The 27,049-nt window shown below is 40.6% G+C and overlaps 4 protein-coding genes across 5 annotated transcripts in view; all 4 read right to left on the bottom strand.

Moving 5' to 3' along the window:
• Window positions 1-304: 304 nt before the first annotated feature.
• On the bottom strand, window positions 305-4,095 carry mvda (mevalonate (diphospho) decarboxylase a). The gene is made up of 10 exons (XM_080513010.1): window positions 4,020-4,095; window positions 3,797-3,867; window positions 3,248-3,362; window positions 2,981-3,127; window positions 2,659-2,858; window positions 2,451-2,525; window positions 2,089-2,307; window positions 1,593-1,708; window positions 1,339-1,447; window positions 305-743 (listed from the first exon to the last, which is right to left on the bottom strand). The coding sequence occupies exons 1-10, from the start codon at window positions 4,078-4,080 to the stop codon at window positions 663-665; spliced, it is 1,194 nt and encodes a 397-aa protein (XP_080369136.1). The 5' UTR covers window positions 4,081-4,095; the 3' UTR covers window positions 305-662.
• Window positions 4,096-5,531: 1,436 nt separating this feature from the next.
• Window positions 5,532-8,876, bottom strand: pdcd5 (programmed cell death 5). Its single transcript, XM_080499953.1, has 6 exons — window positions 8,702-8,876; window positions 7,112-7,149; window positions 6,927-6,988; window positions 6,747-6,838; window positions 6,590-6,661; window positions 5,532-6,506 (listed from the first exon to the last, which is right to left on the bottom strand). The coding sequence occupies exons 1-6, from the start codon at window positions 8,765-8,767 to the stop codon at window positions 6,459-6,461; spliced, it is 378 nt and encodes a 125-aa protein (XP_080356079.1). The 5' UTR covers window positions 8,768-8,876; the 3' UTR covers window positions 5,532-6,458.
• Window positions 8,877-9,897: 1,021 nt separating this feature from the next.
• Window positions 9,898-11,970, bottom strand: uraha (urate (5-hydroxyiso-) hydrolase a; the record flags this gene model as incomplete). The annotated part of the gene is made up of 4 exons (XM_080499525.1): window positions 9,898-10,020; window positions 10,208-10,343; window positions 10,423-10,562; window positions 11,917-11,970. 4 exons carry the CDS (start codon window positions 11,968-11,970, stop codon window positions 9,931-9,933), a joined length of 420 nt encoding a protein of 139 aa, XP_080355651.1. The 3' UTR covers window positions 9,898-9,930.
• A 1,671-nt stretch (window positions 11,971-13,641) lies between these two features.
• LOC308132071 (heterogeneous nuclear ribonucleoprotein C) overlaps window positions 13,642-27,049 on the bottom strand; it is a 43,506-nt gene continuing 30,098 nt past the window's right edge. The window contains exons 3-7 of one of the 2 annotated variants that reach the window (XM_080499017.1): window positions 22,398-22,448; window positions 17,809-17,978; window positions 16,952-17,065; window positions 15,629-15,786; window positions 13,642-14,410 (exon numbers count right to left, since the gene is read on the bottom strand). In XM_080499017.1, the coding sequence (XP_080355143.1) occupies window positions 14,372-14,410; window positions 15,629-15,786; window positions 16,952-17,065; window positions 17,809-17,978; window positions 22,398-22,448 (532 nt within the window). In that variant the 3' untranslated portion in view covers window positions 13,642-14,371. The remainder of the gene's footprint in view (window positions 14,411-15,628; window positions 15,787-16,951; window positions 17,066-17,808; window positions 17,979-22,397; window positions 22,449-27,049) is intronic. The other variant, XM_080499018.1, reaches the window with a different exon arrangement.

The raw sequence follows: 27,049 nt of genomic DNA on the forward strand, positions 1-27,049 counted from the left end.
TTAGACACACTTATGATACCACGTCGTTCATTTACAACCTGCTGTTAATGTGTTGAATAGTTATTGAACTACCCGTCTCTTTCACTTTTATAGGTTGGCAGGAAACATTATGGATTTTTCAAAATTGATAATGACCAAGTAAAAAAATACGAAAAGACATTTTCCACTAAAATATATTTTTATTGTTACAAAAAAATTACAACTAAAGCACCATCTGTCTGAAGTGACATTTAAAATGATGGAAAATAGATCTTTGAGTATAGTAAATACAGCACTCTTCTGATAAACACCAAAGCATCCGCAATTCTTTTTTTTCCTTTTTTTTCAACATATACAGGAGGTCAAAATCAGTGACAGCAAGCTCAATTTATGGGTTAGTTTATTGCTCATTTCAAGAGTGCCATTTATTAATTACCTGAGTCAAACACATGTTTACAAATATTCCACTTTTGGATGCAGAGCAATATACAGATTCAATCAAATAGAGATTTATCAATGAAAGGTCAAAAGAAACTAATTTCTGAAGTTTGGCGGAACTCAATAGTAAGAGAAGAGCCTGTGATTCTGATTTGTAAAGACGTATCTACAAGCTACAAGAAGAAATATGCTGAACTGGTTTCATTGTGGCCCCGTGAAGCTCGTCTAATGCAGGCTGTGGGACATCACACGGTTTTTTTAGGTCGTCCATCAGAGGTCAGTAGATGCTGAGTGGGATCCTCTATAATACAGGGGCCTGGTCCGGCCTTGAACACAAGACAAAGGGACGTTATGTTGCAGATTTACACAAGAATGCAAACTCATCCTTTACGTATGTTTGAATATTTTCTTTAAAAAAAAGCTTGTTATGAAGTCTGAAGTTTATTTAAGCGTTCAGTAAAACAAAGAAGCCGTAAACAGCCAGTGCGGGCTTCCACATTCAGCTGAAGCAATGCAAGACAGTGTTGCATCACAGCTTGTTCAAAAGGAAATGTAGACATTCATTGAAATCTAACTGTGTGATCACATGTTTGTGCTGATGTGCTGTGCCGCTAGGTGGTCAGACAGATCAAGGTATTTGATTCTAAAAAGTACTCTTGTTATTTATGGAAACTGATAAACAAATGTTCACCTAACTCTGTGAAAATATAGTCCCAGTCAGTGATTTATTAATTTTTTTGTCCCACGGTACTTTATATTCATCCAGACCACATATATGGAGAGCACACATATACACCCAATGCCAACCTCAAGTCACCAATAACCTTGACGACAAGAGACTGGAGACAAATTACATAGGCACAGGGACAGGGGGAACGTGCAAATAAATTCACGGAAATATCCCGTTAGGTATGCGTGTACCTTTGTACTAATGATGTAGTTTATCCCCTTTGGCATGGGCTCCAAACCAATTCCCTGTTTCAGCTCGTCTGACAGAGAAACACCATTGAAGGCAAGACCCTTAACGAAGCTGCAGAGGAGAAAGAACTTCAAGTTTACCATTTCAAAGACGTTTGGATGAGTAAAACAAGCAATTCATCCTGATCTTAATGCTACTTATGGATTGTCATATAACATCTATGTGTGCAGATACTAAAGTCAGGGTAGCAACTCACGTTTCCTTTTTGGTCTCTGGGGGGAAAAAATGTTGAACAACTTGGACAAACTCAGAAACGTGCTTCTGTAACGTGAAGATCACAGCATTGGGCCCGGCATCAAAAGAGTAGGCCACCTGCAAGGAAATACACACTGTGATTCTATAACTGTCACAAAATGGCATTTCTAATAAGAGAGAAAGCAGAGCAATGACGCAACAGCACGAGGTACAATATTTGAACAGTACAAACCTCAAGAGAGAACTTATCTAAAGGATGCTTATATATCTTTTTTTTTTTTTTAGCTTCCATGAACTTAAAATGATGAGCCATACATCTCACCCAACACACATCCCATTATATGATGTCCTATCAAGTCAGCTGCATATCTCCACTGTATTTTCTAATAATCCTCTGCGTAAAATGTAATTCACTTCAATTAATTGTCATGGCGATGTTGTCTACGTACATCTTACTAAGTATTCGACACCAAGCAAGAAGGCTTTGAGTCACTCACTCTCGTTTCCCCGTAATGTTGGTTGTAACGATGCACCAGGTTGATGACCTGCTGAGACACACTATTGAGGTAGAAGATGGGAGGGTACGTGTCAAGGCAGGTGGCGTGGAACTGGTTACTGTCCTTCATGGTGAGTTCGGCAAACGCAGGGAAGTCCTTTTTTCGTATCGCTTCAGTCATTTCGACCATCCGACCTGAGACGACGGAGTCCGCCCGGTGCTGCACACAGACACACACACAGTTAACGTGAGAGAAATCGATTGGCACCTTTTCAATATGGTGCAAATTATTATTATAGCCCTTTTTTTAACTGACAGTAATATTGATACGCTAGAATGCATGTTCGAGGGTAAACTAAGTACCTTTAGTAAACAACTTGAATGCACACTGGTTTGCATCCCAGAAGTGCTGCCAACTGACTTGCGTGCTGCACTGGCCTGCGAGGAAGAGAGAAAAATGAATCCCGGTTTGGTGTTTTTTTTCAATTTCCTATCAAAAAGTGTGGCTTTTCAGTTTTCTCCACAGACACAATGAGGCACGTCGCTCTCATGCACCTGCAGCCAGACCTACCACAAGTACAAGTATTCTCAGCTCAGGCCAATGGGTTTCTGGCTCCACCTGCTGGGCAATACTGTCCTTCCCATCATCTTGGAGCCCCATGATCCACTGGACAAACCCTCCATACATGCTCCGGCATGCACTGCCTGATCCTTGTCGAGCAATGACAGACAGTTCTCCCTCAACCCCGAACACACGAGCCAGAGTGTAAACTGTGAGACAGGAAGACAAAAGGGAGCAACACCAGTCATTTGAGATACAGTATGGCAAAAAAAAAAAAGGGTAGGTACTAATGGGATCAAACTATAGTATCTGCATGAACACACGTTCTCACCTAAACAAGCAAACCCAGCAGCTGAAGAGGCGAGTCCAGCAGCAGTGGGGAAGTTGTTCACTGAACAAATGTGGACTTTGTGTGAGAGAGTTGCAGAATCCAAACCAGGATCTCCATCATTACGCCTCTTCCTTGCTAACCTCCGAACTAAACCAAAAATAAAAAAGTGTATTAAAAAATACAAAACATGACGCCCACTTTCATCATAATGTCATGTCATTTTGGGTTTCAACAGGGGGGAAAAAACACACAACAAACTGGACTCACTCTCTCTCAGACAGGACTGGATCCTTGGATGGGAAACGTCCTCCTCTTTGCCATTGAGCCATATTCGATCCTCCTCAAATGTTCTGCTGGTTGCAACTGTTGTGGTTGTTTTCAGCTAGCCAGAAGAAGAAAAAATTAAATACAATAGTGTCCATCGTAGTAATAGTATTACTTCAAGATCTGCACATTGTATGACGCAATAATGATCTGATCCAAGCACACTTGAAAGGACAAGGTCAGTTTTATGACGTTGAATTGTAATAATGTATTACAATGTGTCCATCACAGTTTTTTTTTTCAAACATAACTTTCGTAAAGCTCAGTAGAGTCTGAGTCAGTCTCGAAAGGAGCTAAAATCAATAACACTTCAACACTGAGCATGTACAATGACATTATAGTACACACACATGATGGCAAAAGCAAAGCAATATTTATGTCGTCTCTCTCCACTCTTGTCTTGGTATGACAGGAAAACACACGAGCAGTTTTAAACAGGATCCAACAAAGACAAAGCTACAAATTCAAGTCAAGGAAACCTGATTTAAATACCTGGTCTTGATGCAAAGTGACGCTCAGCGATGAGTTTATAGGTAGAATTAATTCTTCATTTCTCTTGCCCCCTGGGAAATAAAGTGTATTAAAAGAAGACAGCTATTGGGGAATAAAGTAAATAATGTAACCAGTGCCTTTTTCCCATCAGCATTCAGTCACAGTTAGCATGTGTACATTAGTAAATCCCAACAAGTTTTGCAGAAGTCGAGGTGATACTTACAGTATTTAATGACCGCTATATTCACCGGTGCAGTGCATGTAACGATATGCGGCTTGTCCATGCTCGCAGCAGCAGAACTTCGCTCTCTGGAAGTGTTTTCTAGAGTTTTAAACCAGCTCTCCTGCGATCTGGACCCTCGGACACACTGAACCGGGACCCGCTTGCTGCTCCGCTTCCAACAGCACTTCCTTCTCCTCCAGTGATTGGCTGAAGCGTAGCACATGGTTGAGTCAACAGCCAATCAGAAGCGATATTATTCGCATACGGCGTGAACAGCCAATGGGAAATCATCTGACCACGGTCGTGCGAAAATGGGGCAAAGACGAAGACCCGCCCACACGTGGATCCGAGCTGTCAGTCAACAGTCTGTCAGTGGAGGCAGGCTGCAGTTTTACGTTTTACAATTCTGTACTGGTTTGATCTCTGTAAATGTGATTATTTAAATGATGGAATACTTTATTGAGTTCCTTCTGAACTCGCAGCCGGTTCTAAACAACAATCAAATTTTTGTCTGTGCATAAAGACAAGCAAGTGGGAGCTGAGAGGAACTTATTAAGAAAAGAAATGGGAAAACCAAACAGAAATGTGAACAAACAAAAAAAGTGGAATAAAGTGTTCTGCACCTTCCCTGTGCTGTATTCTTATTATTGCTACCACTGCAGTAGACACTGGTTCAAGTCCCACTGAACGGCTGACCTCAAGATCATTTCACATCCATGGACAATTGTAGCTTATTCTTAAGGCTACATTGTATTGTATAATGCACATTTCAGATTTTAACCATTCAAACATTTTGTTACACTCTTTATCTTGCCAATATCCTCTATTTTCTCTTATTATTATTTTTTTAATTCTATGTTGGGTGATATACTGTATATCTACACTGCAGGTGGTGCGAGACAAAACTACGATTTCACTGTGTGTCTCATATGTAAATATAAAACTCCATATAACGAGACGAGACGACCGTGGGGGTGACAAACTACCAGAAAAGCACATTCAGAGGCGGTCACAATCTATCTCTGCTGGTTGGGATGCGGTCAGCACAGAACCGACTCAGGGAGGTGTTGAAGACCTCAGGAGGAGCCTGATGTCTTACCCGCTGTGAAGAAATTAGACGTGTGAGCCACTGGGCGAGGGTACTGTGAAAAAGGCGATAAAGTCCACGCAGGAAGGTACAGAAAGAAAAGAAAGCCCAGACGACAGGGGAGACATAGTTAATGATAATGCAGTGGCACTGTAAAATACAGACTGAGAAAAGTTCAATGCACAATCTACTATTAATCTAACTTATTGCAGCTCATCCAGGTTCAAGGACAACAATGTAGAACCGTCTCCATGATCTCATATCTAGATATAAGGAGATTTCTCTCAAAATATAGAATTATTTTGGGCCGACGCTGTAAGTTTTTCAAAACTAGTTTATCAGTCATAAAATAAATACTTCTCTTGTAAGACAAAATGCTTCTTGCAGTGTGTCTTTATTTTGGTTTTTCACACTCCTGTGTGTGCTTCATTCTTTTTAGTTTCATTGTTATTGAACATTGCACAATTTCTCCATGATAAAAGTCACATTTATTCATCATGCTTTTCGTAACAAAGGAAGTTCGGTACATTTGGCAAATCTGTTAACTCTTGTTTCTGAAATGAAATTCAAAATAGCCATCCTCTACACCAGGGGGCCTTATGTTTGACCCCCCCCCCTGCTATACACAGATAATGGCTGAGGCGGCTTTCTTAGTAATGGGGTACTGATGAATGTAAAGATTCTACTTTTCTGCTCAACTCAATAAAACAAAGTGTGTTAAAATTGTAGTTGGAGGCTTTCAGAAGGAATGAATACTCATTCACATACCGGATTATGACTTTAGAAATGGTTTACTTGGAAAAACAAACATTCCATATTAAGGCTTTTCTTGACTTTTTCTGTAAACCTTCAAGATACATTTCTGCAAACAAAGAAAACGTCCAGGAGCAACATTCAAAGCTTGAGGGAGGTTCACCTTGAAACCAAAACAAAGCATCGTAATTGAGTTGAGATAAAGATGCATCATCAAGCAGAGTGTTTTGCATTTTTCTATGTTTGTGAAACAGCTTGCGAACATGTTGAAGAAAAAAAAAAAAACTACTGGGGAGGACTAGAGGAGACGGGTTCAACACAAACTGAACAAATGTGTTGCAAGTTGACTGAACATAATGTCGCAAAAGAAAGCCCTCTTTTTGAACACCGGGTGCACTTTACCCCCGCCATAACGGTGTTATATCAGCCCAATGTCCTTGTTCGTTCTGTTCGTCCTGGTGCGGAGTTTCCAAAAGAGACGCGAAAGCTAGTGTGACATCCTTAGATTGAGTTAAAAGGAACACACTCGTCAAAGATGCCACGAAGAGTCCCAGTGAATCAAAGAAACTCTTGGCTCGGTCCAGGGCTTCAGCTTGAAGTTAGTAATCGTCCTCGTCATCTGAATCCATCACCTTCCGTCTGTTGAACTGCAACACAAAGAGGATTACAAATATGATTGGAGAGAGTAAGCAGGAGTTGATCGCACATATGCTATTCCAGTAGTGCTTACCGTGACAGTCGTTTTCTTCTCTGTTTGCTCGCTGACTTTTTGCAGGATCTCAATCAAGCCCGACTCCGAAATCTGCCAAAAAGACGGACGGAATTTATTGCACCGAGGAGGAGGAAGAACGTTGTGTTCCTCATGTTTACCGATGTTATTTCCTCACCTTTCCTCCCAACTTTCCAAACTGAGCCATTTGAATGAGATAATTTTCAACTGCCTTTGCCTTGTCTGGCTTCACCAAGGCAAGATTGCTCACTGAAAAAAGAACGAATGAAAACAATCAAACATTGATTTACTCAAATACATTTCAGGATATGAAAAATACATTTGAAAGCAAACTTACACCTGCCACGGGCCTGCTGGTCTAGAACTTGAGCCAATATAGAGTTCCTCATTTCGGTTTCTCTGTGAATAAAAAAAACAACAAAAAAACCAACATAAACCCATCTGTTCTTCTCTCCATCGCTAGTAAACATAAGACACATTTAGTTATTAACTTGTCAAGCTGTACAAACAGCCGAGTCTTACCTTTGTTTGGCCTCCTCTCCTTGCTGACTATTAGTATTCTGAAAGAATGTGCGAGACAGCGTCATCATTGGAAAGTTCATTTGTGAGGAAATTGAACAACTTGACCAATATGAGTTGGTCACATCAGCTATTGAGACTTGAACTTTAGCAATTACAACATTTGGATTGAAGTAAACTGTAAAACAAATGGAACATTTGTTTTCAAAGCTCAATTGATAGAAGCACTCTGAGATCGCTACATGGATTTGTAGCTAATCTACTTTTCATCATGGTTTTAAACACTCGGGCCAAAATAAGTTAGCCTATAGAAGAATGACCAGCCTCAGTGCAATCTCATGATCTGGTTTGAACTGGTATCAAGACAACACAACAGCAAGTAACAGTGTTTATAAGCGCCCCCTTCTCAAAAGGAAACAACAAGAAAATTTTTAAAATAAAACAAGAACAAGTGTGCCAAGAGTGTGCATAAATACAACAAGTTCTTGACATAAAATATGACTTTATTTAAGTTAAGATGTAAACATAACATCTATAATTGGAAGTATATCATTATTTGAGCCTTCAATGGTTATTGCTTACAATTATACTGGGATCTCTAGCTTGCCAGGGACATGGGATGGCTATGTTTCCCTCTGCTACACACTTCCAAGAACTAGAATCCTGACATTTAAAAGAATTCTTAGGCACACTGTGATGTGAATATTGATGGGGATACTTCATTACATACGATCCTGACTTTATTTGAACTTATCTAAAGGTTTATTGTTTTATTCACATCGTTTTAATCTCTTGTAGGCACACTAAAGCTGAATACTCTCCACAGAATAATAAAAATAAATGTCTACATGGTTTAATAAAAATGTACGGTTTTCTGGTGTGTATCGCAATACTATGTCATTTCTCTGATCACAATTTCTACCAAAACTAATGTAATACAAACTGAGTACTAAGAACTCTTAAGCTGTTTAATGTGTGTTTTTTTACCCATTTTACTGTGTATTTATATACTTTATATTGCTTTTAAACACTTTTGAAAACCTTTTGCAGAGCAATCCATCTATTTTTTTTAAATCACTGAGCAGCAAGGTATTAACATTTAGACGGTCATTAATGACAATATACATATATGTTCTTATGTTACGTAGGCTTATAAACGATGTAAACACACATCGAATTGTGTCAGTTGTTGTCGTTATCTATTAATAGCGAGTATGACAGTTGGGAGCACATAAAGCAGCTTTCTAACATTGCAGCACGTCTAATGTAGCAGCAAATAATAACATGTAGTTGGACTATTATAAAGCCAGTCTACTTGACAGTAGGTTTTTGTTGACAGCCTATTGTTCAGTTTTGTTGAAGCCATCGAGCTTATCAGATGGAGCACAAAGCTCGCCTCGCAGTGGCGTGAATCGTGGCTGTGATTTCTTCAGCTGCAGAGATTGTGACACTTATTGCTCCAGTTTGAGGCCCAGTTCGATGAGTATACCGCGGTTATCCGACTGGTACATTTGAGGAGTTCATCTTAGCTTTAGCAGCTAGCCACAGGCAGGACTCAGCATCTCCTTAAAAGGGCTCGTGTTCAGTCCTCACCTCGTGCTTCGACTGCAGCTCCGCCATCCTCTGCCTCCTGATAGCCTCCAGCTCGTCATCCGCCATTGTTATATTATTTTAATGTCAACCTAAATAAATGAGACGGGTTGAATATCGTCCTAAAACACGCAATGAGCTGCAATCGTAGGTTTAGGCCCGTGTTTAGGGGACAGGAATCGACGAAGGAAAAAACGATTCAGGGAAGAGCAATCGAACACAGAGTCGCGGCGTGGCGGCTTCCGTATCCGCCATCTTGTCTGCAACCAGTACTTAAAAAAGAGTTTACAACTGGTTATTTTTCTGTTAACAACTGGAAAATATTGTATTTAAGCATGAAGGTGTTTTAAGAAAGACTCGAAATTGAAGGCTGGAGAAATACAGTGACTACTTCATTTAAAAAGTTATTATAGAGCTCTTCCTTATGAAACAACATGTCAAGTGAAAAAAAAAAACGCATCCTTTTGTGTTTCAGAAAAATTTTGCTTTTAGACTGTGATTTTAAAAACAATGTAGTTTTCCTATATGGACACTAATGTGTGCTGTTTTTATGTCATAAAACCAGCTATGCCAAGAGTAGAAAACAACACCATGGATATATTATCTTCCTGTTATAATGCACTTCAGATGGGGATCACATGGCCAATCAGGTTGCTCGTTCCTGAGCGTAATACAAACCGGAAGTAATTTGGAGTTGTTAACTCTCGCTGATAATTCGCAATATTTTAGTGAAAAAATATTAATTTAGACAAAATTAGACAGTGACAAGTTGTGATGGACATTATACAGTATATTGTACTGTATACTGTAAGTGCACTGTGGCGCTACATTATTTTATTGCTAATGTCTTTCATTTGCCCTGTGTATTGATTGAAATGCACAATACGATTATGTGATTATTTTTCTGATTACCATGTAATCATAATAAATAAGGTAAGAAGCTAAGATATGAACACACATTTGAATGATTTAATAATTTTATTGTCTCAAATATACATATAACAAAATGTTTATTTTGTAACAGCATCTTTAAGAATCATTTCACAGCAGGTAATGACAATCATAGACTTAGATGCAAAGTGAAAATGGTTTGTTCAATTGCAGAATTAATCAATCAATCAATCAATCAATCAATCAATCAATCGTTCAGTGCTGCCATAAATTGTCTTATTGGAGTTTTATTTTCTGAAGCGAAGTGACGAAACCATCAGAAGGGTCATCACTCTGGATCTCTAGCTTCCTCTATAGGTGCTGTAAGAGAAACGACTCAGAAGTAGAGGGACATGGTACTTCTGCCCAGGGTCTGTGATAGTGAAGACAATCTGCATCAAAACAACAAACGTGACAGAGATAAATGGTAACCCAGACTGTCAACAGTAGTTTGTGAATTAACAAGTTTTAATAATAAAATCAACAGAATGCAGGGAGCAGAGAAGGCCACAGTTGGCTTGACAGCAAAACCTGTTTATGATAAAATGGGAAAACAGAACTTTTGAATCTTTTCCTCACCTCCACATAGGGGTAAAATGAGCTTTCTCCGATACTCATCCAGTACTGAGCGGTCTCAAAATGCATTTTATAAACACCAGCTGTAAACAGTTCTTTTGTGATCAGTCCCGGGCAGCGTCCATCATCATTAGTCCTCCTGTTGAGATGATATTCATTACTTGCTTTGCTGTAGTATGAGATATTCTCCAACAGTTATATGTGTATCCTCTTGTTACCCAGCGGTTATCAACTCCCAGGTCTTGTTGGAGGGGTTCTGTCGATAAAGACCGAGGGCCATGTTTGACCCTGGGACTCCCATGCCGGTGTTCAGCACATGGGTGGTCAGAGGACTTGGGGAACCCGTCATTGTTGTGGTCTTACGAAACAATAAAGAAAGACCTTCAGTGGCTCAGCATGGAGTCATGTTGTCTTACATTTCAGGTCCTCCATATGGAAGCAAAGGAAACTCATGAAGTGGCAGGTGTCTGCTCCGGACAGACAGCAGAACTGTACACCCGGTATTCCCATTAAGAGCAAAATATACATTTCAAACCGATAATCTGGGCTGCAATGAAAGATAGATTTTTTTTTTTATTTGCAAAGAATATTGAGGGTTTTGTTCTATTTATTCTCCTCACAGTTCGTTAAAGGTATTTATTTATTTTTCTTAAAGCATTTGATCTTTGTAATAACTGCTGCAGTATGTAACAAGTTATTACAAAATACAGCAAATTCTTTCAAGATATTTTTTAAAAATGCGGCAGATTACAAAATGCAGCATTATTGAATAATGAGGTGAAAAGTTATCACATTATTGCATAATGTGGTGTTACAGTTCTTGTTCAAGAATGTCAGTTACTTTTTGCAGTTTATATTTGGCCCACTTTGTTGGAATTTGTACAAATAATTTGAATTTCCCTATTTTTGAGATGCATCTGACCTATTACTGCAATTTTAGCTTTATTTGCATTTAAATGTTTACATCAGACATATCTATTTGTCACCTGTTGATGTGAAATGATACAAAGCTTCCATCTATTAGTTAAGCTGTTTTGCACTTTTCACGACATTTGCAATTTTGAAAATATTAAACAATGTCCACCCTTGAGACGCTTTATGCAACGCTTCCTCTGGTGGTCAAGCAGGGATTTTGTTGTGAACGTTTCAACACTAACCAGAATTCATACATACAATTACATTTTTATTTATTTTTTTAATTGTATGGCACATTGTGTCAGTCAGCTTGAAGTGTTTCATTTAGTGTGCTCACTTCGCTATGGTCCAATCATTTTAGAAAAGCTAAACAGTTATAGAAGCACACATTGTCTTTTTTTTATTGATCACAAATGAGTCCCCAGCCAGAATGTGACATCCAGCACCTATTACCAAATTTTCCAAACCCAGTGAGAACTTCAGAACTTCTGTTGCTTTAATCTTTAGTTGATCATTGGAAGCAACACACTGCAAATGTGTGTGAGAAGAATAGAATAGTTCAATAAAAGAGCTGCATTACCTCTCAGTAGAAAATCCAAGAAATCAATAACTCACACGTTTTTTTTTATTGGGCTAGTTTTATCTGTTGTGTGTTGGCATCCAATAATTTACGAAGGTAACTGACATATTAAACAAGCATCGATTCTGACATGACATAACTTCCACAAATGATGGTTAGTGACACTAATAACAGTATTTTTTTTTAATTACAAAATGCTCCAGTAATAGGCGCTTACCTTGTGTTCAGGCAAAATATGAGCCATCAGCAGCTGCAGTCTGGATGCACTCATGTGCACCGACGAATGAAATTTAAAGTAGGTCAACAGTTTTAGCACAAAAGTGTAATTGTATGGTTTGTGAAACGGATTTTCAGCACATCATCCTCGGGAAGTTCCACCGCGCCGATACTCGGGATGAGCTCCGGCACACGTGTGCTTATCTTTGTGTCAACAACAGGCTGGTTGCGTAAGAGACGCTTTAGTCACGTTTTGTTTTCAGCACTTTGAACCTCGTGGGTGATTTGAGTGTGTAGCTTTGGGGTCTCTTTGCAGATCAAGTCGATTCATATTTTAAAAAGCAACAAAGGCTTTTGCTCCCAGATATTTGTATTTACTATCGACACGGGTTAGCCTATATCCTCAAACCCTCAGGCTCCATTTATCAAACCGTGGGTTCATAGTATTATCACATAAAATATAAATAACTCCTGGGAGCCTCGTATTGAAAATAGTAAAATGATGGTCATTGTATTCTATGTTACAAAAAGTGACATTACCGATTAGAGAAGAGTCGGACCACGGCCTCTTGGTCATAAGAAATCAAACTTTCATCCCAGTAAATCTGCCTTTTTACTCCCATTTACCTTTCTGGATAAGAGTCGCTGCAGGTGGAATTTGCAATCTCGTCAATGCTTCACTTGCTCCAGGAGGGAAACACTGGAGTCGACATTCAGTTCATGTATCATGTAGAAGACCACATACTGAGCTCAGGATGCTGCTGCTGACTGAGCTTTTGTTAAAACGGTCTTGAGCGCCGAGGAAAGGAGATGCGGGTCAGATCAGTGTGGTCATAGCGGTTCTAACAGATTATTTGCAAGTTAGACGATAACAACTCACTAACTCGATGGCGGACAAGTTTCAGATAAAATAGTTGTGCTTCCAATAATCGGTTGAATCATTCAAATACATTTTGATTTTCTCATGTTGCATGGTGTCTGCTTTGTACATCAGCCACAATAAAAAAAAAAAATCACACATTCTCTGGACCGCATTTATACTCAATATGAAAATACTTTTACTACCATGACATTGAGAATTTCCATTTGGGCTCATTTTAAGAATGCAAACCAAAAAACAAACAAACCATGTATCATAAGAATTATAACATCAGAATTGCCTTTAAAAAACACATGAGAAGTCCTAAAACAAGATTAAAATCAAGACAGTTCATCAATTACAGTGAAGTATACAATAATACACAATATCACAGACTGACCTGGCCCTCTGCACATTTTATAAGTGCCAAATACATAGTGGAAGAGAGTTTTAACATTCCTCTAATACAGTGGCTCCCAACTTTTATTTCCCTGGAGCCCGCAGACTGCTCAAAAAAAAAGAAAGGCTGTGGCCCCTCTCAATTTCTGCTTTGCCAAAACCTTTCAGTGAAACTAACTGGGTGAATGCGCCCAATCTCACCAACACAAGAATAGACGCAATTGGGAGTTTTCCAAAATGGCTCTAGTCTCCAAAAAGTACTAGATTTCTTTGATATGAGAAAATCGTATTTAGAACACTCCCACAATCTAATACAGAGTAAATAAAGAATGCCAGAAAGAAGAAAAAACAAAACAAAACAAAACATGGCAGTTAAGTCTCCAAAGAAGCAAATAAAACAGTTTTCTCCTGGATAATAATGCAGCTGAATTCATTTATCTAGAAATAAGATCATGTGAGTGTAAAGAGTAGATCACAAAAGCTTTTATTTGAGGGGGTGGGGGTGCTGATTTTATGTTAAACAGAATGTTTTCTGATTGTACATGCTCACATCATCCGAGGTGAAATGTAATCTTGAAGCCAAGTTGTGTTATTTAAATTATAGCCTGAATAGTTCAAAACAGCTGAGGCCATTTATATATATATACATGTGTCTGTTTATGCATTACTTCATGACCATTTTAATTCTATTTAAATTCATCACGTCCTTGTTTTTCCACTTCAACAGTGAGTATCATGTGGTATCGTCTGGTACAATATGCTCAACAGACAACCTGGTGTTTGGTTCATAAGCAAACTATTTCCTATCTTAGCAGTGCTACAATTATGTGATTTTATACGGGTGCACTGCTGTTCATACATGTTTATTCGTAAAGTGTAAATGGCTCACGTCATTTACGACGTTAGAATTCATCACTTTGCTTCTGGATGTAGATATGACCAGCGTCTCTCGCTCTCAGGCCGCCAAACGAGAGTTTCAATAACACGTGGACCTGGAGGTCACGAGTAAATTATTATTTTTTTTGCCCGTGATGAAGGAGCTCTGCCACGTAAACCAAACTGTTGTGTTGTAACTGAACGCTTTGTGTGATATGTACTCTCAGCATTGAGCCTCTGATATGGGGTGTTAGCTTGATGATTTATGTTCTCTTCCTCCATGTTTGGCACTTAGTCCACGTCTTTTTCTCATATGTCTTCCTCATATTTCCTCCTCGGGGTCAGAGCTGTGGTTGCTCATCTGTGACAGACACAAAGGCAGACAGACAGTGAGAGAGGACAGCGAGAGAGAGAGGGAGAGAGAGAGAGAAAACAAAGAGGTATTTCATTAAACGCAAACTCAGAATGACTCAGTGAAATTCCATTATGCACATATAACTTCATTTCACAGTGGTGGATTCTCCCCCCCCCTCCCTTTTTCTTCTTCTTTTTACATCAGATGAGAAGAGCACATGCTCATCTTGTCTGAATGATTTTCTTAAAACTTAACGTTGGGAAATAAATCAATCTAATTTTCACTTGAATACACTTTTAATCCAGAAAGCTTCACTTAAAAGAAATTGGTTAAAGTTATCAAACGTAAAGCATAATCTACGCACATTTCCGAGTCCGTGGAAACTATTGAATTCCGTAACAACAATAAAAACCAAATAACACTTGAAAAAAAGGTCTCCCAACCGATTGCAAATCAGACAGGAAGAGTAATGACTGGAGGGGACATCGCTTTAATCCAATATTCACGTCTTTGGCGCGCCGTGAAAGCTCACATGGAATTACATTTCTTTCCATCGACATACAAAGCTCTTGAGAAGCAGGTTCCATCACATCCTCCAGAGCTGTTCCCGCGCTGGCTTATTTGGGAGACTTTCCCCGTCTCGTGACGCCGGATCAGGCCGCCACTTTATAGTTCTGCCGCTAAAGATTTTGAGGGATGTTGAGCTCCTTTGTTGCTTCTCCGCCTCCTTCACTCGACTTACATCCATATTACGATTACCTGTCATGAATGTGTCTCGCCTGCATCTCTGGCCTTTCCTCTCTGCCCAGCGGAGCTGGAAGTCACTGACCTGGTGCCTCAAATAGCTTCTGGTTTTGACGTCGACTTGATCGTTTGTTGTTCTCTACTCACGTCACTCTCTTATTAGTTCACAACACCAATAAGCATTTGCCACAGACGGTATAAGACGACACATTATTTATCATGGCGAACTCTAGTGATGTTTCATATCGGATTAAACAAAGAGAACCTCTGCTACAAGAATATAGCAGACATTCAAATGCATCCTTTTGACTCCGCAAACGATGGAAATTGAAGGGTAGTTAAAAGCCAGCTGCTTACTCATCTGGAAACGTTTCTCATTGCGTTATCGCATTTAAATTTAAAAGTCGAACTGGAATGAGCGCGTGCAGTATCGAGGGGCGTTCTTTGAGAAATTAAGACGGCGTGCTGCGGCGGATTTACCGTGTGGTGGTCGTCGTCTGGCTCCCTCAGGCCAGGGTTCTCCCTGTGGATTCGGTGGCGGGAGCTGGGAGGGGAGAGGGAGGACAGGGAGTGCTCGGGACTGCTGGCCGACACGGCGTATGGTGAGCCAGCTGGACTGTCCTCTCTCAGTGGGGACCCTTGACATGGGACGAGACAGATGCAAACACGGAGATTAAGGGAAAAAAACCTTTTTATGCGACGGGCCCCGTTTAACGGTCCCGTGTGGAGAAAATGCACCTCTCCATGGGACGGGAGACATTTCACTGACATTGCGCTGGATGACGGACAGAAAACAGGAGTGGGAGTGACAAGATGAAGGACAGATGTGAAGAGGAGGAGAGCGAGCGAGGGACAAGGGAATCAAGTAGAGCTGGAGATAAATTAATATGAATATGAGAGCAATTGGCCTCCCAAGGTCATCCAAAGTAGAAACACACACACACACACCCCCCCATACCCACTCGCACTGCTTCCTGCTCAGTACTTTTTTCTTTTTAGCTCACTGCCTTCATGTATAGTGAGTGTGACGATTCTAACAACCCCAAGGTTAAAATACTGAATTTAACAGGCCATTTTTGCTGCAGCACTGAAAAACATTGGAGTCCAGAAGAAAGTTTTCAAAAGGTGTGAACTGTGTTTTATTTTAATTTTAAATTCTATCAAAACTTTAGATAAAAGGAAAAAAAAAACAACAACAAAAAAAGGACAATGAAGATTTGTCGTTTATTTCTAAAAGGGCATAAATGTGACAACCTGGAAACGTCCACATGATGGCAGCAGCATCTCTTCTGTCAACAAATGCTTCTGTGCCACAAAGTCCTTGATTATTTATATTGGGTTTATTTTTTATTTTTTTGTTGTTTTTTTTTTCCTGGAGCCTCATCAGTCACATACTTCAGCTCCACTGTTTGTTCAGCATGTTCCATCATTTTTTCTCACAACGTTAAATGCAAACACCTGCACTTTAACAGATATCGCCATACAATCAACTTTTTCTTTTTTTTCTTTCTTTCAAAAACCCCCTGACTGGAGGAAAAATAAGTGATCTGTCAGGTAAAGTCGGAGCGGCTCCGTCAGTACAGTGTGTTCACACCCCCCCCCCCCCCCCCGGCTTCCCTTGCAGCACGGCATCCTGAATCATTTTGATTGGGGTTGTGACTCAAGGAGCTAATCAAGCAGAAATCTGAAGGAGGCATATCGCCGGAGTCTTGCCTTTAAAATGATTTGGATGTGCGAATAGATTATCCATCGTTTCATCTCGCACTCGTCTGCCTCTGCTGTCGTCCTGAATGAGCGTCTCACCTTTGTGGTCGTTCCTCTGTGTGTCCATCCTGTCAAGACTGTCAAGCAGCCCATCGATCTGTGTCTTTATCAGAGTCAGCTCCTTTTTAATCACCTGCAACTCCTCCATCCCCACTGCAGGGACACGGCGAGAGAAGAGGAAAGTGACATTAGGAAACTGGGCGACCTGAACGCATCCTTAGAGGGAGTTTGATATGTAGCTCCAGTGTGTGGATTGACCAAAAAATCAGATCAAGCAAAAAAAAAAAAAAAAAATCTATTTTAAAGAAAGGGCAACATTTTGGGAAGTGTCCGGTTATGTAAAACCAAAAGAATTACAATACCAGCAGTATTTTAGAGGATCCAAGGACAAAACCGAAACAGGCAGTTATTGACAGTATTAACAGTAAAGTACACAACAACAGTCTGAATCTGGACATTCCCACAGTTTAAAGTGCCAAACACATGGTTGAAGTGAGTTTTAACATTCACCCGAATACAGTAGCTGCCAACCATTCTTTCTCTGGAGCCCCCAGATTGTTAAAAAGAAGAAAAAAAAAAGATGAAGCAGACCCTTTGTTTATTTTCTGCTTGGCCAAAATCAAAGTAAAATCCAACAAAGTTACACGAAGTGGGGCTTTTCAAAAATGATAGTAATATGGATTTTTCTTGGTCTGCAAAGCGTCTTAATAAAGTAAAGCCCCGGGTCCTGTCAAGAAGTCTCTCCGGGAGCACCCAAACATTCAGAAGGACTCCCTTTAGTACAACTGGACCAAGAGGCGAGCTGGGGCCACGTCAAAGTCAGTTGTCGGTTTAGCAGAAAGGTTTGTGAAACGCGTGATCAAATATATGCTGCAAACAAATCCACGGTTACTCACACTTGGCTGCGGTTGAACTGGAGGAATGGCCTCTGGAGCTTTTTGAGTGGGTTCTGTCTCGGCTGCGTCTGTGCCCGGAGGAATAGGAGGAGGACCGAGACCGCTTGGCCAGGCCGGGTCCCAGAGGTAGGGGAGAGATGGAGGCTGGCACACGCTGGTAGTCGTACACCCTGCCAATTATGCAGATACAGTTTTACAAAACAGCCTCTCGTTATCTTACTGTAATTTGTACAACAAGCCCCGTGTTTCAGCCGCATTTGTGAACGTTTCGACGGTTTTATTCAATTCAAATGTCAGGGATGAGAAAAAGGGGCCAGGAAACACTGGTGAAACATATTTGCGAAAATGGACAAAGTGATGCGTCGAGTGCCAGAAAATGTGAACTGCCCACAGCTCCTCTTACAACGGCATTCGAGTGGAGACAATTTCATATTTAAAAAAATAGACTAAACTTCACCCAGACTGCAAACTGATCCAGAGCTTGGTGCAATACTCAAGTGAGTAACGTCAAGGCTTATTAAATCAAGCTCATTTATACAACACATATACACAACCCAAGGTGACCAAAGTGTGTGAAGACAAGGCCAACAGTAAAAGTATTACAACTAATAAAATAGATAAGAAATCAATAGGACTTATCAAAACAATGGGAGAGAAGCGCCACTTGTTTTCTTACTTTGATTAAATAGTCCACTTTTTTTGAATGAATTTCCTTCTCGTCGCTTTAATACGGCCGCACGTATCGCGCCTCCAAACATTTCTTTCAAATATGCGAAACGTGTGTTGAGAAAAATAATTTCCCCGCCAAAGCTCAGACATCACGGCGACACGTCTCGGTCACGGGGCGTTTCCCGTCGGGATCGCACGAGTTTGAAAATGAAAGCAAACGAGGGGGAAAAAAACATGGGAGAGGAGTAGTTATTCAGGTGTCTCGTAGATAAATATGTGTATTCTATTTTCCTTTGTCTTTTGCGTTTCGATCAGGCGCGAGCGAATGAAACTGTCTCTCCCTCTCACCTCCTCCCCGTGGACAGCTCCATGTCTCTATCTGTCACTGAATGTAATTGGTTCTGTCAGGGCCAATCAATAGCTCCCCGCCAGGCTCGTAGTGCCGCTGACAGGGGGGTGTATCGCAGTCAACCCCTATGGTGGTTACAGAAAATGGCACCGGGTGTTTGTGCATGTGTGCTTCGGCACAAATAGAAATGGTGTGATTTAAAAAAAAAAAAAAAAAAAAAAAAAGTAAAAGAGGGGGTGACCTTAATAGTCACTGACCCAGTGACCAGGGGAAACTGGCTACAGGTGCAAAACCGACCAGCCACTGGGCAAAGCTGGAGAAACGCCAGAATCTATGATTTTTTCTTTCTTTCTTTGTAGCTTTGGACTCTAAAAAAATGTATCATAGATGAACAACAAAAGGAGTAACAGTTCAGAGCAAAAAAAAAAACCTCTGAGGAAAAAAAAAAAAGAAGCTCACAAACATTACAATTCTATGTGGCAACATGAATCCAGCCATATCTCGTCGCAATCTGGGTATTTCTGGATCACATACCGTCTGAGAACTGTCTAAATGCTTTCTGCAAAGCCAGGAGAGAGAAAAACTCCTGTGCTGTATATAACAAGCCAGCAAACAGCGAGACAAGCTGTCAGCTGAAAAGGGCTTGGAGCTGGGTGGTAATGTAGATTTACTGATCGAGTTGTTAGCCAGTCAGTCTGGCTTCCTGAAAAGTTTTCTGTGTCGTTTCATATTCTCCATCCATCCATCCCCCCCACCCCGTCTTGATACGGCGATATCGGCACAGGCTGCTCACAGTACATCCACGGTATACGCTCAGACACACGCCCATCACAATGCCACACAAGGATGAAGTGTATTAGGCCACCATAAGTGTGTGAGATTAGAGGCTTTGTGCATTGTCCGTGTGGAGAGACACAGAGACCAAGGACTTGTGGGAATTTAAAGTATTTTAGAGCAGTTTGCAGGGGCAGATAGACAATGTGTTGTTACACCGGCTTTGAAGTGTCATCTCAGAGAATAGAAGCTCAGACAATGAGAGACGGTGGACGAGTGAGGATTACAGAAAAGTGTGCGATAGTGTGTGTGTGTGCGCGAGTGTGTGTGTTTGTCTCTGTGGATTAGACCCCACACGGAAAGCAGCTTTGTCAGCTTGGGCTGTTATCTGTGTGTTGAAAGACACTTTACTTTCATGTTTGCACAAGAGGACAGCGGACAAAAACAGCCATTCCTCTCCTTCCCACATATTGATGTGCAGGAACTATAAACATAGATCTAGGGGAAAAAAAAAAAAAATCACGCATGGACTCAGACACACGCTCAAATCTGGAGGTAAATATGTGCATACGCAAATATTTTTTACACACACACACACACACACACAGTAGTGCTCGACAATAGCATAATCATGCACTGTGTTAAAAACAAATTGAAAATCAGCGACGAGTGTTCCCCTGAGCAAAGACGGAAAAATGCAGAGGTAGGAAAACCCGTTGGAAAAAATACAGCAAAGAAAAAGATGACTGAGTATCTGCAACACACACACAGAGACACAGAGAGAGAGAGAGTGAGAGAGAGACAGAGAGAGAGAGAGAGAGAGAGAAATGGAAATAGGTGTGTGTTTTAATCACTTTGAAGGCTTCATACTTGAGAGCACATTCTTGTGAGGTCCTGCCTGTTTTATGGGGGCGACTGAATCTCAGATGGGTTTAGGATCTTTGCTCTCAGGTTAACCTTGCAGCTCCAAAATGCATTATTCTAAAGAAGGTTCACAAAATTGGGAGCCACGAGTTTGTGCGTAGAGGCTTTTTTTTGGCGTGTTGCGATGACCTTAATGTCTCCATACTGGGCCATTTTGAGGATGTGTCCTCTTTTTCAAGTGTGCGAAAAACAAGCTTCTAAAAAGAAACAAATGATGTTTGGCTAAGACATGTTTTCAAGGTGAGACAAGAATTAAGTTTAGGGTGATCGAGATTCGGTGGCTTTTGTCAACAAGAATTCGCAGCTTTTGGGAGTAAAGTGGCAGAAAATTCAACAGCAGAATGTGTCAACCTTAAATCTTGTGGCGGCTCAAATTGCGTGTTTGTGGGTGGTTGTATGTCTGTCGCAGCAATGTTTTTATGTTTCTCCAGATGAGTGTGCAGATGGTGAGGATGGGAGAGGAGGGAGGTCCCACAAGCAATTTCAGTTGACCAATAACAAAGGAGGGACACTCCGAATTGAACTCCACTAAAAAGTACATCGTCTCACTAATCGACACACTTGCAATATATAAATACACACAACTCAAAACTACCTCCTGAGCCACGAGTTCACGATCGGTCTAAAAAACAACAACACAATATACCGGATTCCAGTGTTCGTTAAGTGCCATTTAACTGGAGTTGCTTGTGAATCTGTTCAGGCCAGCAGGAAATGTCCTGCTTTTATAACCCAACGCTTTTTTCACATTGTGATTTCTGATCGAGCTTCAGTCTCACTGTGCTATTCCTCCGTGGCAGACGCAGACACGAGTGGTTCTCTTTCAACTGGTTTATTTGGTTTCTCCATTCTCCAAATCCACCGAATCAACCGTGAAAACGCAACGCGTAAACGTGGACGACATTATCACAAACTTAGGAAAACATGCACGCCGTTAAAGTAACACTGAACTGGAGTAAAACACACAAATCAAATACCTCGTTGGCTGCATGTTGCTTAGAAAAGGGGGAAAATGTCTTTAGGACTTCTGTGGGGCTAAACGGTCGAGTATAGAACCCAAAAAACGCAACAAAGAACCTTAAACTTCGATGCGCACACGATAATTCGCTTGCATCAGCTGAGCTCTCTGAGCGCGGTGTCAAGTTACTTCCGTGTACACGATGACCCGGAAGCAAATATATTACTTCCCATTTCAAAATAAAAGAGCCAAAGTGAATACATATAATAAAAAAATGGCTTCAAATTCACTTCAATGAAAAACTTGCATTATGAGAGCAATTACACAGTGGCTCACTGTTTAAAAATACATTAATTCATCTATAAATGTTTTTTATATCACAGTCATGAACTTTTTGGAATCTCAGATTGGATTTTTGTCTTTTTTCTTGCATTTTGTTCAAAAACATGTTTCTCATAATTTCCATCCATCCTCAAATTCACGTTACCCACTTCAAATTAGAGTCACAAAAGTCACATGAAGTGAGAGATAATGAAGAGGATTACCAGATGGATTTTCTTTTGCATTCACATACCAAATTAATAAATCAATTCTAAAGTTAAGAGACTCTGCGCTGATACTCTGAAAATATGCCAGTTGGAGCCAAACAGCTCTGGAGTATATGGATGCACATTTCTATGTGTTGTGGTGAGCGAGTAGAACTAGTGCTCCTCCGACTGTTGAGAAGTAACGGGCCACATTGTACACAAAGACAGAATGACTGGCAGCTGTGTAGCAGACGCTGACGAAAAGCAAACGCTACAGGAGACAGCCAGGATAACGAAAAATCTGCTTTAGCTTCCTCCTTTATCCTTCTTTGACACACAGACAAGCAATAAGGTGTTGGAGCTGCCATGCATAGCTCGCTGACAGTACCTGTCATAGTAGTCCTCATGATAGCTGTCATAGTCCAGGTCCAACTCAGATCTGCAGGAGAGGTTGAGAAGGAGTCAGAAGCAGAGGCAAAGGCAAAGGAGGTGGCTGAAGAAGTAAAGTCAAACTATGCGATTCACTGTTAACAGAGCTATCACATACATCACTTAACAAACGGTACGCTTGGCCTGTGTGTAAATGCGCGCGTTACGCGGTGCAATCACTTCATCTGGAAAGAATACAGTGCTCATCTCCAGTCAGCTAGAAAACTAAAAACAAGTCGGGATTTGTTCTGCCGCAGCATCCTGGGTGGAAAATCCATAGAAATTGGACTCTGCCTCAACGGTACCACCCACTGAACACCTCAAAGTGCGAGCTCGGTGAGCTAAAGTGTGAAGAATGTGTTGGGACGGAGAAAAATAGAGAGTATCAGAGGGAGGTGAGTGATGCGACAGGAGTGAACTCATATGGGCCAGTAGCCGGGGTGCAGCTGCTAAACAGACCAGAGTCTGTGCAGGAGAGAAAAGTGACACTAAGCCAGTGCAAAATCACATTCTGGTGTGTCAGACCTCAGCATTGCTCCCTAATCCCTGCACAGTGTCGCTAATAATCCCCTCCATGTTGCTCACCCTCTCTCTGTCTCTTTGTCTATCTTGCTGACTCACTCTTGTCGAGCTGGCTGAGTCATTCCTTCATTTCTCTGTCATACCTCAATTTCTTTCTGACATAATCAACAACAACAAAGTCAACAAAGTTCAGTTTAAGGAAATTCAAGACATTCGCAACACTGACAGAACGAATGACGAATCAAGGTGATATGTTGAACTGCAGATGGCATCCTCCTGCAACAACTAAAACTGCACTGATTTGAGAGAACTGAGATCTTGTCGTGAACCCACAGGATGAAAACCCATGAGCTGAAACAAGAAATGTGATCCATTAATAATCGAAAAAAAATTGGTCACGTTTTGGGGCTATAAATATACTCAATTGACCACTTAATTTACTCTATAGAAATATAAAAGCATGCTTAAAACCTTTTACTTTCGACATTATGAGTGTAGAAATAACTCAAGTTCAATTTGGAAGCCAGACTAATTTCTGAAATGCACCTTTGAATCAATCTATATTGACACACTAAAGGGTTTGGATTTAATAAGTTGGCACATAGATAAACATTAAGTGAAATCAATTCATACAATCCAAAGACGTGTGCTTTGTTAGTTCTTATTCAGTCTAAATTGTCTGTCGGTGTGGCTGTGGGGGTGTGATCGCGTCTCTGTGATGGACTGGGGACTTGTTCTGCTTGTAGTTTTCCATCGCAGTCGGCCGGGATTGGCTCCGGCTCCCTGTGATCCCGAGATGGACAAAACAAAAGAGCTATAGAAAACAGATGGAGGGATATATCTGCATTTGAGATGGCTTATTCTGTGAAACGTGGGGGGGGGAAATAAATAAATAAATAAACGAAATCACTGGCTCAGTGAATATATCCTTTTTTTTTTTTTTTTTCCAGGACACTTCAACGTATTTTTAGGAATCCAACACGCCCAAAGTCCCTGCCATCTGCTTATCTACCTCTCCGGGGGTGGCGATTCTCTCCATTGTAAACAGCTCCTTTCAAAGAAAAGATGTTCTTTGGGATGTCCAGATATACATCCAAGGGACTTGAGTGACTACACCTAAACAAATTGACACACGTGCACAAAAAAAAAAAAAAAAAAAAAAGTCTTAACCTTAGAACCTCTTGTCTGTGTGGATCTGAAGTGTAGACTTATTTTGGAGTGGACTATAATGACATCTTCTCCAGAAAGAAGTCACGGACGCTTTCTTTGTCTCCTACCAGCTGGTTTTCTGGGCTCAGGAGACAAGAACTCGCAAAATAATTTATACCAAGTGCTCACGTCTGTGCTGCACACTTGCCAAAAATGCAAAACATCATTTCAATCCAATTTTGAGACCGCTTTCTGTTTTTACCCCTTTGAAATGAAGAAGGTCTACATGCTGTTTTAGCTCATTTTTGCCAGCCTGGAGAAGCATCTCTCTCACACGGTTGAGGACATGAAATCAAAGCAGGCGTTTTGAGTGAATTTTCTCCCGCTGCACACCTCGCACACATTTAAGGACACGAGCAGCTTCTCGGCTGAACCGAGATTTCTGTTCTCCATGTGAATCCAGCGAGGAGAGAGAGAAAATAACAGCTATTCACCAAAATCGCCACTGAGGGGGAACTCAGCTGCTGTTCACTTTATGTTTCTTTCACTTTGCATTCACTGGTTTACCTTCAACCATCAACTCAAAGACACTGTGGGACAGGTAGTTGTCATTTGCACTTCTTTAGCAGAAATATATTATACAGTAATAATCACAATATACTATGATTTATCTATGCATTTTTCTGCCAAAGTCAGTAATAATGGAGAAGTAGATAGAATGTAATTCAACGGTCTTGATATGTGATCAACACAGCTCATTTCCATCAATTAGCCATTTGTTAACCCATAAATGTTGGAGGGTAAATATTTAGGTTATTTGATTTTGTAACGGTGACGGGGTTATTAACATGCCGCCATGGTACAGTAACAACATGGCGTTGGTATTTTCATGTGATTTAGTGGAGGGGAATCTGCGACAGGTAAGCACAGACTATTTAGATTGTAATTACAGTCAAAGTACGCAGCCAAGTGTGGTGTGTGTGAGTGTGTGAGAGAGAGAGAGAGAGAGAGAGAGAGAAAGAGTGTGAGAAAGGGGGGGGGTGGTGGCGCAAAATGACAGCAGGGTCACTAAAGGCTAATTAATTTCTTTTCATAATTTCTCAAGAGCCAAAGCAATCCATTAGACATGGCTGGCCATAAATCATCTCAGGCTGAGCGTGGCTGTGTATGTGTGTGTGTGTGTGTGTGTGTTTTTGTGTGCACTGGGCAAAGACGAGATGCTTTTGTTGAACAAAGCCTCCCGGGGATTTCCTCCAGCATGTGCACTCCACAGCCTCCGCATCCGCAGGCAGAAACACATCAAGAGTTGCACAGATCCTGTGGTAGAAACCGCTGTGAGATGAATTACTGGAGATGCCGAGACAGACGCAGAATAAATTGCACAGTCAACGAATCGTGGTGGCGTTAATTTGAGATTCACGTTTCCTTGATAAGAGCCGGAATTGTTAGCGACAAATAATTATTGATTCCTTTTTCCGTTCCAACATTTCACCGCATTGTTTGTGGTTCTTTGTCGTCACTATAATGAAATTAAATGAACACCGATGATTTCACGAGTCATGGCAAGATATCGGGAATTATCTTAGGAGGTTATAGAATCTCTACTTCAAAAAACTGATGTTCTATTAGCATCTGGAATCTGAAGGGTAGAAGTGACTGCTCCTTTTCGAAGATGAGGCCAAGGTTTTTAAAAATGGCCCAAATGCAAGATATAGAAAAATATATTATTGTACTTTCAAATTAACCAAGAGGAATAATTCAACTGACGCTTGAGGGACTATTCCAGACCAGTAGCGGTAGAAGGAGATGGATTTGTACCAGCTAATCAAGGCACCAGCTTTTAAACTCTGACAACCGATACTCGTAAGCACATTAGAGAAGCGACAAGTTCATTTTTAACTAACAAATCTTTTAATTAAACATCTGCAAAGAATCAATATCTCCAAAATGCAAATTTTTCTTGGAGACTTGATGAAGTTGAAAGTTTCTCATCATGTTTTTTTTTTCCATCTCGTCACGACTGACAGAATTTGACTCTTCTTACTTCTTAAGACCATAACTCCCAGTTCCATTTAGGATATTTTCAAAAAAAAAAAAAAAAAAAAAAAGATCAGAAAGCCAAGAAATTGAGCTTTGCGCTCTTATATTTGTTGGGTTTCTCTCTGTTAAAAGCACCTAGAAATGACTGTGTTGTATACAAATGGATTTCTGGCCAAATCTAATCAAAGATGAAATTAACAAACATGTCCAAAAATTTGTAAAGTGCCAAAGTGATGAATGAGTAAATACAAATGACTTAATTCCCATCTCTAACATTAAACATGCTCAAGCATGATTTGAAAATATTGGGCACTTTAAGCTGTAATATTTAAAATTTTAAACATGTTGAAATAAAATTAAAAAAAAGGCCTGGTTTCTCCTCAACACCTCTGAATGAATGACAGATGTGTGACAGTCTGAAGCAAGCACCAGAACGCCTGGATTAAAATATTAACTCTTTCTAAAATAAAAACCTCAATGGCTAATCAGCAGTAAAGAGCTGAAGTGCCTCAGGTGCATGATGACTGATGGCAGAGGTACGAACGAGTCAGAATGACGAATCCAGATGATCTTTGTGGCGCACTGATTTCTGTCGGATAAAAAAAACCAACTTGCGGACCAATCACAGAAATCACTTCTGGCTGTCAGGTTAACGTGAGCAATGTTTTGAAAAAAAACTGCCCTCAGAAATCCATCATTACGCAATTTATTCCTCGCTGCTTCCCACAGGGGTAGAAATGCAGAGATTCCTCTCAACCTCACTGCAGTGCATGCCAGGTCTTTTGGCCTGAGTAATGAACCTTTCTTTTTTTTTTTTTTTACAGAAAATAAACATGTTTCTTATCTAATGTCGTTACATGCAGCGCTGCCACACCTCACCCGCTGTTGCACAGTTAGTCA

The sequence above is a fragment of the Blennius ocellaris genome (assembly GCF_963422515.1).
Source record: "Blennius ocellaris genome assembly, chromosome: 1".
Lineage (NCBI taxonomy): Eukaryota > Metazoa > Chordata > Actinopteri > Blenniiformes > Blenniidae > Blennius > Blennius ocellaris.